Raw genomic sequence first — 14202 nt, forward strand, 5'->3', positions numbered from 1 at the left:
TGTTATTACCGACTGTAATAACAAGCCGGTAACACTTGTAGAAAACAGGAGTACCAATCAGGTCTTAAGGGGGGGTTGTTTGGCTTCCTTCTCTGATATACACTTAACAAACAATGGGGTTGGCTTTCGAAAATGCCTCGCAGACGTAAATCAATGATTTAAGAAAAAGGCTTACCATGGCACTATAGGTGAATAAAGTCTCTTTTTCTCTAGTGGAACGAAAGCCTAATTGTGTGGTTGGGTAAAATGAAGTAGATGGCGGGCCTGATCATTTTTTTTTTTTTTTTTTTTTTCATAGTTAGGCTTTTTTTTAGTTTTGTAAGCCTAGACCACGCTTATTAAGTCGTTTAAGTCTAAACCACAGTTTTGTATTTTAAAATATGATAAGTTATGCCCTTCTGTATTTATTTACGTGCAATAGTTTTATAATATATTTTTGTGGATTACAAACCTGGTAAAGCCATGCAAAACTGATACAAAAAAGCAGATAAAAATAGATAAATTTTACGCCTAAGTTTAAGCCTTTGAACATTTTAAAATATAATTGTCTATTGCCACTATATATGAACATATATAATGCTATATAATATAACACTATGTAGCATGTAGCACTATGTAGGCTATACATTATTATGTATAGTATTTATAGTTATGTATGTATTATGTATTATGTATAAATATTATTATTATGGTTTGACTGTCTGTGTCCGATGGGATAGCACGCTCGAATTGGCTGAGCAGACGTATGAAAAGTCAATTCTAATCGTACGTGTGTGAAGGGGGTAGGGGGTAAAATATAATTATCTATAGCCACTATATATGAATATAATACACCATACAGGATAAACATTATAAATATAATATAAATATTATTATTATGGTTTGACTGTCTGTGTCCGATGGGATTTTTGTGCATTTTTGTTACTTTTAATGATTTGGACACACATTTCCGGGAAAAGTAGGGGAGGGGGATTAAAACCCGTATTCCCCCTGAATACAGCCTTGCTGTCGAGTCCTTGATTCTTTATAAATTCTATTTGATAAGACTGAAATTGTGAGCTGACGGAGTATTCCTATTTATTTGTAAATAAATAGTATATGTAATAAATAAAAAATAAATGTAATAAAAATATGTAATAATGTAAATAAATTTGTAAATAAAAAGTGTTAAATACATTAACACTCGCTAAAAAAGACTGGGGATCTTATATATGTTCGTACATTCTGATTATCATTGCCCTCCTGGAAGATCCCCTGAACAACAAGACATGATAACGCTACAGTTTACAACTTGTTTGTATGATAATGACAGAATGCTGTTTAGTGATTCGGCCTAAATTTTCCAGCGTTAGGTGTTAGCGCTCAAAGTTTCTTATATTCTGAGTTTCCAGTGGATCTCCCTTTTTCTTTGGGGTAGGGCTGAAGAAGGCTATAGTAAAAAAAAAATATCATTGAAAATTTTCCTTTAAGTTTTCTTTGTCACAAGTTGAATATTTTCCTTATAAGTTTCTTGTTATAAGTTATAATTTGATTTTTTTTTTATTATTTTTTTATAAGTTTCTTGTTAAGCCCAGGAACAACCTTTCTTTTCCTTTTGGGGTGGGCTGAAGAAGTCTGTAGTGAGATCCAAGAAATTTCCTAAAAGACGCATCTGAACAAAAAATCCATTTTTATCCTATTTTTGGGAAGTCTCAGTTTATTTTATGTTAATTCTTTGAACATTTGAATATTACAGGAGGCTGAGTGCTATCTAATTTAACGCAAAAGCTTTTATTCCCAAATTCTTTGATTTTAGTCGTTTGAAAATGTTCAAAAGAGCCTAAAGAGCTTCACTCCAAACTTGGGCCAAAGAAGTAATTCCTCAGGCCATAGAGTACCGTTGGCGATTGTTTATAAAATTTGGTTTCTGTTCTCTCATTTTATCTTTATAAAAGATTGATCATAGTGCAATCTTTCCTTACTTTTTCAAATCTTTCCTTACATAGTTCTTTCCTTGCTTTTTACGAAGTTCTTGACAATAAGATGATACTAACTTGGTCACTTTTCTTGGAACCTTGGAACTCTTGACATTAAAAAAAAATAGTTCTTTCGTTAATTAAATTAAAAAATACGCGAGGGGGAAGATTTTGGCAATGAAAGTAAAGAACAAAACTAAAACTTAAAACTAACAGTAATTATTCCGTATATCAGAAGGGAGGGGGCTGCCATCTCCTCAACCCCCGCTAAAGTTTGACAGTGCTTTAAAACACTTGTTGTTACAGTTCTACGGCCCTTGTGTTTGTGCAGTGGTTCAAGAATAATTAAACAAGGAATTGGACTTTACGTAACGAGTGGGGGGATTGGGGGCAGTCCTCCTGAATATCCTAATTATTTTATGTGTGTTTTAAGTCTTAGCGTCACTTTTTACTTTCACTGGATAAAACCTCGTTGTATTTATTTTTTTTAACTTGACTTCCGTTCGTTTTGCCTAGTTTAACCAGGATTTTTCATAGGCTTACCCTAAGGCGAGGAGAACTACCAACCCTAAAAACAAATTATTCAAATCAAGATTTAACTTTTCCTCATCGATTCTTCGATAGAAAGAGCTTATTTGGTGCGTTTGCCTTCACATATATATATATATATATATATATATATATATATATATATATATATATATATATATATATATATATATATATATATATATATATATATATATATATATATATATATATATATATATTCACTTTACAAAAAAACGGAAGAATTTAATATTTTGCAGATAATGGCCTTAGGTCTGTCACACATGTTGAATTTCATTGCACCGGTTCCATTAAGATGGCACCCTTTTTGGGGGAGTTTTTTTTTCCTGCTTCGAAAATTATGCAAATCTGTATGTGCTAAATGAGTAACTTTAAAAGTGATAGATTTTGCATAATCAAAACTTGTGAGGCTTTTGTGGTGAAACAAGTTTAGTTAATGGGTAATTGTGAGTCTTTCATTTACCGATTGCCTTTTGAAACATTTGAACTGCAAATTTTATTCTTTAAACCAAATGCGCGTTAATAAGCTCTTTCGTTGTTGAGATATTGTAAGAAATATACCATTTATACCAATTATTTTATACCAATTTATACCAATTTATACCATTTATACCAATTTATACCATTCCAATTGCCTTTATGTTTCAGGATTTGTTCTGAAAAATTGGGGCTAAAATACAAAATTTAAGGCAAAGAGCGAGGGCTTGATGGGGGGGGCTATTCCCCCTCATGTACTGAACAGTTTCTATTAATTTTAAGTCGATTTTGACTTTTATTTGAGACATATTTTAATTTTTTATTTTACTACCCAAAGAGTTCACCAAAATTTGGAAGTTCCAAAGGCGATTTCTTGTGTGAGTAAATTAAATATCTTTGTGTTAAAAAAAAAGAATAAAAAATGGATATTGAAGATAAAAAAACGTTTATTTTGGGACAAAAAGTCTGTGTCCCTAGGAGCCCCAAGATGGTATGAGAAAGGTTGGACGTCTCTGAATTGACTGGGATGAGATTGTTAATAATCGACTGAACCTATGAGGACTTATCGGTGAGGGTTGGAGAGGGTCAAAGTGAAGTTTTAAGCAGATTGGGATGGAAAAAGAATAGTGTGTCCGACTCAGGCCTCAGTGTATCAAGTTGTGTTGATACTTAATGATTGACGAGTAAAACGAGTATTTAGCTTAAAAACCTACTTTTTCAAAATCACGTCGAAAATTTTTGAACTGGGTGAAAGATAATGGTGCTTGATGTGCTTTTAAACGACTAAGAATATATAGGGAGGTATCTAGAAATTTAATTGTTTTTTCAACGAAATTTTGAATTATGATTGACAAATGGCTGCTTGTTTTTAGCCCTAAAAATGTAAATGAAACTTATCGTTTTCTCAATATTCGGCTCAGTCATTGCATCCCATAGAGAAAAATGTTGTGATAAGCTAAGTGCCATGAAAAGTATTCTAATTAATGCTTTGGATATTTAAAAATGTTTCTTCGGCACCCTTTTTTTATCCACAAAACAAAAAGAATTCTTTTTTCCTCGCATCCCATTTCCTTAAGGTAAATATAATTCACTAAAATTTGTATTTTTATTTCCCTTGTGAGATCGCATACGCCGTAGAGCTTAGGCCCTCCGGGATTTGAATTGGAAGTAATTTTGCTTATTTTCCCCCTCAACTTTTTCTCTAAAATCCCCATCCTTTGTGACACTTTCCGTCAATGTTTAAAAAAAGTGCGAAGAAAAATGAAGCTTCACCTTCGTTTGACTTTTATTCGTCTGCTTTTGAAAATCTGTTTTGGAATCCATCTAGGGTTGACAAAACTTTCTGAGATCAAAGTGTTAAAATGAGCGAACGAATACATTTTTGGTATAGAAACTGGCGGGGAAATGGCTACTTGCTTATGTTTTTTATTTATTATTTTTTTAATGAGATCCATTTATTTGTTTACAGGATTGTCACTTTGCCGAAAGCAAAAAATGAGCACGCCATCGAAAGGGCAAAAACTCCTAGTTAATAAGAAAGAATGAACCAGATAAGATTAATTCATTAGCAATAAAAAATCCAAAAATCTTAATAATTGACAGTTTTATCTTTTTTTAATGTAGAAAGTGACCCTTTTTACGGCACTTGATATCTACCAAGTGACATATAGCGATCGCAAATTCTGTCGATCTGTCTGTCGATCCCGGTTTGGCTACTTTAGGCACTTCCAGGTAAGCTAGGACAATGAAATTTGGCAGGTGTACCAGTAACCAGACCAGATTAAATTAGAAATTGTCGTTTTCCCCATTCGACCATCGGGGGGGGGGGACAGTTAAATCGGAGAAAATAGAAAAAATGAGCTATTTTTAACTTACGAACAGGTGATCGGATCTTAATGAAATGTGATATTTAGAAGGATATCGTGTCTCAGAGCTGCTATTTTAAATCTCGACCGGATCTGGTGACATTTGGGGGAGTTGTAGGAGGGGGACCTAAAATCTTGGAAAACGCTTAGAGTGGAGGGATCGGGACGAAACTTGGTGGAAAAAATAAGCAGAAGTCCTAGATACGTAATTGATATAACCGGAACAGATATGCTCTATTTGGGGGAGTTGGGGGGGAGGGTTAATTCTGAAAATTTAGAAAAAAATGAGGTATTTTCAACTTACGAAGGGGTGATCGAATCTTAAGGAAATTTCATATTTAGTAGGACCTTGTAACTCAGATCCTTTACTTTAAATCCCGACCGAATCCAGAGTCATTAAGGGAGGTAGTTGGGGGGAGGGAACCTAAAATCTTGGAAAACGCTTAGAGTGAAGGGATCGGGATGAAACTTGCTGGGAAAAATAAGCACAGGTCCTAGATAAGGGATTGACATAACCGGAACGGATCCGCTTTATTTGGGGGAGTTGGGGGGGGGGTGGTTGGTTCTGAAAAATTGGAAAAAAATGAGGTATTTTTAACTTGCGAAGAAATGATTATATCTTAATGAAATTTCATATTGAGAAGGACCTCGTAGCCCAGATCTCTTATTTTAAATCCCGAGCTGATCCAGCGTCAGGGGGGGGGAATCTTGGAAAACACTTAAAGCGGAGAGATTAGGATGAAACACAGTGGGAAGAATAAAACATGCCCAAGATACGTGACTGACATAATTGGACTGGGATCGCTCTCTTTGGTGGAGTTGGGGGGGGGAGGGAGTAGTTCGAAAAAATTAGAAAAATGAGGTATTTTTAACTTACGAACGAGTGATCAGATCTTAATGAAATTTGATATTTAGAAGGATCTTGTGCTTTAAAGCTCTTATCTTAGATCCTGACCATATCCGGTGACATTGGGGGAAGTTGGAGGGGGAAACCGGAATTCTTGGAAAATGTGAAAATTGAGGTATCTTTATCTTACGAATGGGTGATGGATCTTAATGAAACTTGATCTATAGAAGGATTTTATGTCTCAGATGCTCCATTTTCAATTCAAATCGGATCCGGGGATATAGGGGGTAGGATGTGGGAAACAGAAATCTTGAAAAACGATTAGAGTGGAGAGATCGCGATGAAACTTGAAGGGAAGAATGAGAACATGTTATAGATACGTGATTGAAATAATTGGAATGGATCTATTCACTTTGGAGGAGCTGGGGGGTGTTGATTTGGAGAGATTAGAAAAATTGAGGTATTTTTTCTTAAGAACGGGTGACCGGATCTTAATGAAATTTGATATTTAGAAGGAACTCACGTTTCAGAGCTCTTTTTTCAAATCCCGACCAGATCTGTTGTCATTGGGGGGGAGTTGGAGGGGAAACCGCGTTTTCCAAAATCTTGGAAAACGCTTAGAGTAGAGAAATCGGGATGAAACTTGGTGGGTAGAATAAGCAAATGTCGCAGATACGTGATTGACGTAATCGTACTGTATCCACTCTCTTAGGGGAAGTTAGGGGGTGGGGTTCAGTGCTTTGTCGAGTTTGGTGCTTCTGGACGTGCTAGGACGATGGAAAATGATAGGCATGTCCGCGAGCTGCACAAATTGACTTGATAAAGTCGTTTTCCCCGATAAGACCATCTGGGGGGCTGAAGGGAGAGGAAAAATTAGAAAAAATGAGGTATTTATAACTTACGAGTGGCTGATCGGATCTTAATGAATTTTGATATTTAGAAGGACCTCGTGACTCAGAGCTCTTATTTTAAATCCCGACCGGCATTAAGCCTCCGATTTTCCTTTTAAATAAATCTATTGGTTCTTAGAATTTAGCTAGAGCTCAAACCATATGAACTTTTGGCTCTTGGCTCGTCCGGCCTCGTCGCAAGTGCCATATGAGCTCATAGCTCTTGTTCTCTTAAAAAACGGCCTTTTTAAGACCTAAAATGTCCCTGTGTCATCCAATATGAAAAAGTGTCAAAAAGCACTGAAAGTTTACCTTTGGCCACCCTGAATCAACCTGTAACTTTTTTAAGCTGTGGCAGAAAACAATAAAATGTATCAAATAAGAATGGCCAAGCAACGTTGCTTTGTGAATTCCTGTTGACGTGTCTGATTAAAAGCGAATTGCTCTGTTATCTTCTTGAAAATTTTTCATGAGTTTTTAATAAATTTTTAATAAATAAATTATTAAATTAATAAATTATTAATTATTATTTTAATTGTATTTAAATAATTTAATTAATTATTTTAATTATAATTTAAATTATTAATTATTATTAATCTAATAAATTCTAATAAGACTCCTTCGAATGCACATCTAAAAATGGATGTGAGTTGTAGGCTATATTTTCACCAGTGAATAATCGCAAAGCTTTTATTTATTCTACCTGTTTTAGGAACGAGCAAAAAAAAAAATAAAAAAATACTGGATGGGAAATCATTTCTGGGTACTGTCCAATCATTATTTTCTAAGATTACCCGTTTTGATGAAATCACCCATTCATTCGCGAAAACAACAAAATGTACGTTGCCAAGGCCATTGGTAAAGATTAGAGTAATACTTTTAGCAATGATTTAGGGCAAAGTTGAGTCGTTCGATGTTGATGCTTTTTACTAAGTCTCGATCAGAAACTGCTGTAAATTACTAGAGGTTTATAAACACCTTTTTTCCTTGTTTCATGTTCGCCATATCGGAAAAAAATTAGGGTTTTTTTCCTCTTACTATTTCCAAGCTATGGAACCCTCATCATAAGAGAAACAAAACTACTAAAACAATTCAATTATTCCGTAGCACAAACATGAGGGTTCACCAGAGGGGTTGTACTCCTCACTGCCTAATTTTTTCTCTATTTCAAGATATAAAGCGACAGTGTGACAAATTTTGACTTTTTTTTTTTTTTTCTGATGTTTCAAGACACTGATCTCATGAATGTCATAGTTACCCAGACTATTTTATCCCATCTTTCTTTTTGGCTAAGATTAATTAATCTTTAGAATCCCAAAGTCTTAGAAGCTTTTCCAAAATTGATTTGTTGACGTCGGATTCAAAAAAGTTTCATATAGACTCTGCACTTGTATTTCACCCACCCCCTGAAAAACCCTAGCTACACTGAAGGATAAATAATATATATATTTATTTATTATTTTCTCAAATCAGGCATTTTATCATGATAATCTTCTTTGATTCTGCACGATTTCACAAACTTTGGTTTTTATGCATAATTTCATGTTTTCTTCCAGTAAGCGCTTCATCGGAACTAGTAACCCATCCTATTTTATTGCCTAAGTGCTTGATCCTTAAAAAAAAGAGGGAGGGATTCTCTCATAAAAGTTTAACAGTGGAAAGTTATTACGTGATGAAACATCAATTTCTAAGAATGAGTAAAGAGGAGAAACCCCCTGGACTGAGCTATGCTTCTTGTAAAATTGTAAATATTTTTTATGAGTACTCTATACTTCACCACACTTCAGAGGGAACCGGTTTAGACACTGCTAAAATATAGTTTCTAGTCCTGACGAGTGGAAAGGTTTTGAAGAAAATTGTTTGTTTTTTTTTCTTGAAAGAAAGAAAAAGTATCTAGGGGCCCACTTGCAAAAGGATAAGAGCTGTTTGATAGTCATCTATCAACGTGAGCTTCCATTTTTGCGCTGGATTTGTTCAATGAAAATTTGTTTTTGCTACCATCCTCCTATCAGTCATCTTCTGTTGTCCTTTACGAAGACCTCTAGTTCAGATCTGTCTTGAAACCAGGTTAAAGCTGGATGGAGATTTCCACCTTTTTGTTAAAATCAGAGATGAACATGAGTTCTACTGTCATCCTTGTGAAAATGAGCTTTAGGTTTTAGATACAAAAAGTGACACAGGGAGAGTTTTTTTTTTTTTGGAAAACGGTTAAAAGTGAAATGGTTAATAAAAGGGTTCATTGAAGATAATAAAAATGATTGACTTTTTAATTATTCAAACAACCTGAATATATTATAAAGATATCTGTTATTTTTGATGGACGATTCAAGTGAACTTTCAACTGCTATTCTGATTCTGCATGATTTTGGGCTTTCTTTTAGAAAGCGCTATTTTCTAATCCGGCAGCTACGCATTAGTTTATGCTGGAGTACCAAAGCCTTGCAAATAGCGAGGCAAGAATAGGGTATACTCATTTTAAATGTTTTAAAAGGCAATAGGTTATTGCCATAGGAGACACTTATTTGTTGGGATTGATAAAAGAAAAGACCCTTCCCCTGAAATGAACTCTAATGCACCCATAAAATCAGTTTTATTATGCTTTTCAGCAAGGATTTGATGTCTTGAACGCTCCGTAGTGAGCAGTCACTCAAGGAAAGTAAATTTAGCTCGTCTTCTCATCCTATTTCTAACTAAATTTTCTTGTTTTCTTCTAGAAAGGGCTGCTTTGGAAATGGCAACTGTGTCATCTAGCTCTGAAGATGATTCATCTCCCGCTGATCCATTACCGCTGTTTCAACAAAGATACAACCTATTAACGTAGTTTTTTATATTTATTTTTGTATCTTTTTGTAACCTTGATTAGTTCCCTGCTTATTTACGATCTGGATATTTTAGTATATCCTAGGGATGCTATAAAACCTAGGAATTGTTCTGAGACTAAATCGAGTAAGTTCTTGAAATAAACAACAGAGAATGTTAAAAAGAAAATATTTTTCCTATTTTAGCCTTTTTGTAACAATCTTACACTTAACGAATGTCAAGAATTTTTTTTTATGCTTGTATTTGGGCTTATATTTTGGCTTGGAAAGTCTTTAAGTATATTGTGTTATGGGATTACTTCAATTGGCTTTTAAAAAGAAGTTTCTAGCCCATTTCTTTACATTTCTAGCCCATTCTCTAGCCCATTTCTCCCCATTTTTTGTGCATGTTCATACGGATACCCAAAGCTATGACAAATCGAGCATATTGACATTAAAATTTAAAAAAGTTTTACTTAATCAATTTGGTACATAATAGGCTCGACTAGCTTTGGCGATGTCTGACTAATTTTTATCAAATATGTACAAAATACAATACCTCAGCAGAACGAAGTGAAAACTAAAAATCGTGATGAAACGAATGAATGTGTTTGGGTAGGATGCAGCGTATCCTACCTACTTTACCTATACTTACCTTAAGTATACCTTCTTAACTCTGCATAAAATGCAGCCATACGTTTCTTTCGAATTATAGAAAGGCACGAATAGTTCAAGTGGGTTCAAGTTATAAAAACTTTAAATCCAAGTTTGGTAAAATTATAATTATTTTCGTTTGATTTTGGTCTTTCTGAAGAAACTCAAATATTTAGATCTGTAACAAAGCTCATTTTGGAGTTTCAAAAATGATTCAATTTGAAATTTTATAATTCTCCATTTGAAATAAAATACCTGATTTATGGTCTCATACCCTGGGATTCTCGAAAGGGACTTTCATTGGTTTGAAAAAAAAGAAGTTTTTTTTACACTGCGAGTTCATATGCACTAACAGTGTACTCCAATGTGCACTGGCACGCACACAGGAGAGGGTAAATTGGGGTACGATGCAGGCATACGATAGTTTTTTTGTATCTTTCCTCTAATTTCCGTTTACCTAGCCATTTTGTTCTTTTGATGAGTTTACGATCTCTGCCCTTTCCTCCTGACCATAATGAATTGTGCATATATACTTTATTGGGTCAGTTATAAAATCTCAGCATTCGTGCTAATTGTTTTACTATTAAACGGTTTATCACTTATCACAATTATCACTATATCACATTATCACACTTTATCACTAGTAACGTTTTACTAGTATTTGTCTCTACGGCGTAGAGACACACCGTGAGTTTGATACTTTCAGTTTTCTATAAATGTCTTTCAGACCATCAAAATATATTTCCCAGGGGCTATCAGGAAAATCCCTCGCCCCCTGATAATATCAGACTTTTTAAGAGTGCGTCTGTAATTTTCAGCAGCTCCAATACGTTTTGCCTCTTAACTAATTTCGACGGATGGTATCCCCCCTCCGAGCCCCTGAAAAAGTGTCTCCTTTACCCAGAAAATTGAAAGAAATTTAAAATTACCGTTTTTAATCCTGGTACTGAAACTTTTCGAAACTTCCTAAAAGGGAACTTTTTCAATAATTACTTGTCTCCAAGATAAGGTAATTTGTTCTTCTGTCTCTTGATTGTGAAGACGTATACTGCCTTTATATATGGTCCTATTTATTGTAGATACACGCTATTTATATTTTTGACATTTAGTATGGAACTTCCAGTGCCAAGATGTTCGGACATAGAATTAGTGGTGTCTCTTGCTTATGTTTTTTGTTATTTTATTTTGGTATTTTGCTATTAAAGTGCCTATGATTGCTGTTTGAAAATGTAGAAATATTCGAAGTTGAGATTGACTTGTGTTTCTTTGCCTATTTGACAGCATTTTCCCCTAAGTTTTTCGTGAGTATTTATAATTATTTTTATAAATATAACATTTCAAATTGATTTGCGTACTTTAACATCTTGGGAACGTAGAATAACTGGATTTTGCTAATTTTCCTCAATTCTAATTTTCAATCTAGCGAACCTAATTTAAATCAGTCTGGCCAAAAATAAACAAGCTGGATGGGGTGTTCAGACAAGATAGATCGTAGGAAAATAGAAACAGCAATTTTATTTTTATATTAAAGTCGATTTTAAATAAATTTTAGTTTTAAATCAAAATTTAATTTTAAGTCAAATTGGTGAAAATCGGTCCAACCTGGCACAATCGTCATGGTTTGAGTCCAGAGGTTTAAATTAAGACAAGAAGCAAGGAGGTCGCACCTGTAAAAAAACCACCCTTGTAAGCTCAGCCATATCCAGGATTTTTGTTGGGGATGGCTACCAAAAGGATTTTGTTCGGGGGGGGGGGGGTATCAAAGGAATAAAGAAGAAGGGGTTAACCTCCCATTGACTTTTTTAGGTCTCAAAGAAGAGTTTGTTTACATGCATTTTATAGAGCTCTTATTTTAAATACCGACTGGATCCGGTAACATTGAGGGGAACTGAGGGGGGGAACCTAACATCTCGGAAAACGCTTAGAGTTAAGGGATCGGGATGAAACTTGGTGGGAAAAGTAAGCACAAGTTCTAGATACGTGATTGACATAACCGGAACGGATCCGCTCTCTTTGGGGGAGTTGGGGGGGGGGGAAGGGTTAATTCTGAAAAATTTGAAAAAATGAGGTATTTTTAACTTACGAAGGAGTCATCGGATCTTAATGAAATTTGATTTTTGGAAGGATATCGTGTCTCAGAGCTCTTATTTTAAATTCCGACTGGATCCGGTGACATTGGGGGAGTTGGAAGGGGACCTCAAATCTTGGAAAACGCTTAGAGTGGAGGGATCGGAATGAAACTTGGTGAGAAAAATACAACTTTAAAATGAAACTTTGGTGAGAAATCCTAGATACGGGATTGATAAACCGGAACGGATGTGCTCTCTTTGGGGGAGTTGGGGGGAGGGTTAATTGTAAAAAATTAGAAAAAATGAGGTATTTTTTACTTACAAAAGAGTGATCGTATCTTAATGAAATTTCATATTTAGAAGGACGTCGAAACTCAGATCTCTTATTTTAAATCCCGACCGGATCCAGTGCCATTAGGGGGGGGGGACCGGAAATCTTGGAAAATGCTTAAAGTGGAGAGATCAGGATGAAACTTGGCGGAAAAAATAAGCACAAGTCCAAGATAGGTGACTAACATAACTGGATCCGCTCTCTTTGGTGGAGTTGGGGGGGAGGGAGTAATTCGGAAAAATTAGAAAAAATGAGGTATTTGTAACTTACGAACGGGTGATCAGATCTTAATGAAATTTGATATCTAGAAGGATCTTGTGCTTTAGAACTCTCATTTTAAATCTCGACCAGATCCGGTGACATTGAAGGGAGTTGGAGGGGGAAACCGGAATTCTTGGAAAACGTGAAAATCGAGGTATCCTACGAATGGGTGATCGGATCTTAATGAAACTTGACATATAGAAGAACCTTGTGTCTCAGATGCTCCATTTTCAATTCGAATCGGATCCAGGGACATAGAGGATTGGAGGGGAAAACAAAAATCTTGGAAACTGGAAAACCTGGAAAACCCTTAGAGTGGAGAGATCGGGATGAAACTTGATGAGAAAAATAAGCAGAAATTATAGATACGAGATTGACATAGTTCTCTTTGAGGGAGCTGGGGGTTTTTAATTTGGAAAAACCAGAAAAATTGAGGTATTTTTAACTTAAGAACAGGTGACCGGATCTCAATGAAATTTGATATTTAGAAGGAACTCATGTCTCAGAGCTCTTATTTCAAATCCCGACCAGATCTTTTGACATTGAGGGGAGCTGGAGGGGGAAACTGGGAATCTTGGAAAACGCCTATAAATGCCGCAGATACGGGATTGACGTAACCGGACTGGATCCGCTCTCTCTGGTGGAGTTAGGTGGTGGGGTTCAGTGCTTTGGCGAGTTTGGTGCTTCTGGACGTGCTAGGACGATGAAAATTGGTAGGCGTGTCAGGGAGCTGCACAAAATGACTTGATAAAGTCGTTTTCCCCGATTCAACCATCTGGGGGGGGGGTGAAGGGAGAGGAAAAATTGAGGCATTTTTAACTTACGAGTGTGTGATCCGATCTTAATGAATTCTGATATTTAGAAGGACCTCGTGACTCGGAGCTCTTATTTTAAATCCCGACCGGCATTAAGCCTCTGATTTTCCTTTTAAAACAATCTATTGACTCTTAGAATTTTGCTAGAGCTCATACCATATGAACTCTTGGCTCTGCCGACCTCGTCACAATTGCCATATGAGCTCTTAGCTCTTGTTCTGTATACGGCTCTGCTTATAAATCTTGATCATGAGCAAACTACTAAATTTCTGTTTAACGATCCTGTTTTATTATCCACGGGGTGGGTAAGTTTAATACATTTTTTGCTATAAAAACTCAATTGTAATTAACTAATAGAAGTACGTTTAAGAGTCGTGAATGCTAAAGAACTTAAATGGAACGAGTCAAGCTATTGAATTTAGGGAACTTATTTAGCTCTTAAATATTATTCATCAATAAGTTTAGAAGGTACCCTTAAGATTCAACATCATTGCATAGGCCCATAAGTGGCTAGAAATTTTTGAGTTTATAATTTTGTTCGTCTAGGCAGTTTTGCCAGAGGCTACTTATAGATTGCAGCCGTAAAAACAGGATGTTAGCCGAAGGCATATTTTTCGAGCGAAAATGTGCCGGAGGTGTAATTTTTTCCGGAAAAACGGTATGAAATAAA

The 14202-nt window shown here is 35.4% G+C and overlaps 2 protein-coding genes across 2 annotated transcripts in view; both read left to right on the top strand.

The window, feature by feature from the left end:
• The window catches only part of LOC136038979 (uncharacterized), a 154615-nt gene extending 143215 nt beyond the window's left edge, over positions 1 to 11400 (top strand). Inside the window, exon 11 of the mRNA XM_065722497.1 lies at positions 9319 to 11400. Within this exon, the coding sequence (XP_065578569.1) occupies positions 9319 to 9425 (107 nt within the window). The 3' untranslated portion in view covers positions 9426 to 11400. The remainder of the gene's footprint in view (positions 1 to 9318) is intronic.
• LOC136038490 (GRB10-interacting GYF protein 2-like) overlaps positions 1 to 14202 on the top strand; it is a 147646-nt gene that overhangs the window by 118287 nt on the left and 15157 nt on the right. The gene's annotated exons all lie outside the window — the stretch shown is intronic.

This window comes from Artemia franciscana, chromosome 18, assembly GCF_032884065.1.
Source record: "Artemia franciscana chromosome 18, ASM3288406v1, whole genome shotgun sequence".
Taxonomy (NCBI): Eukaryota; Metazoa; Arthropoda; class Branchiopoda; order Anostraca; family Artemiidae; genus Artemia; species Artemia franciscana.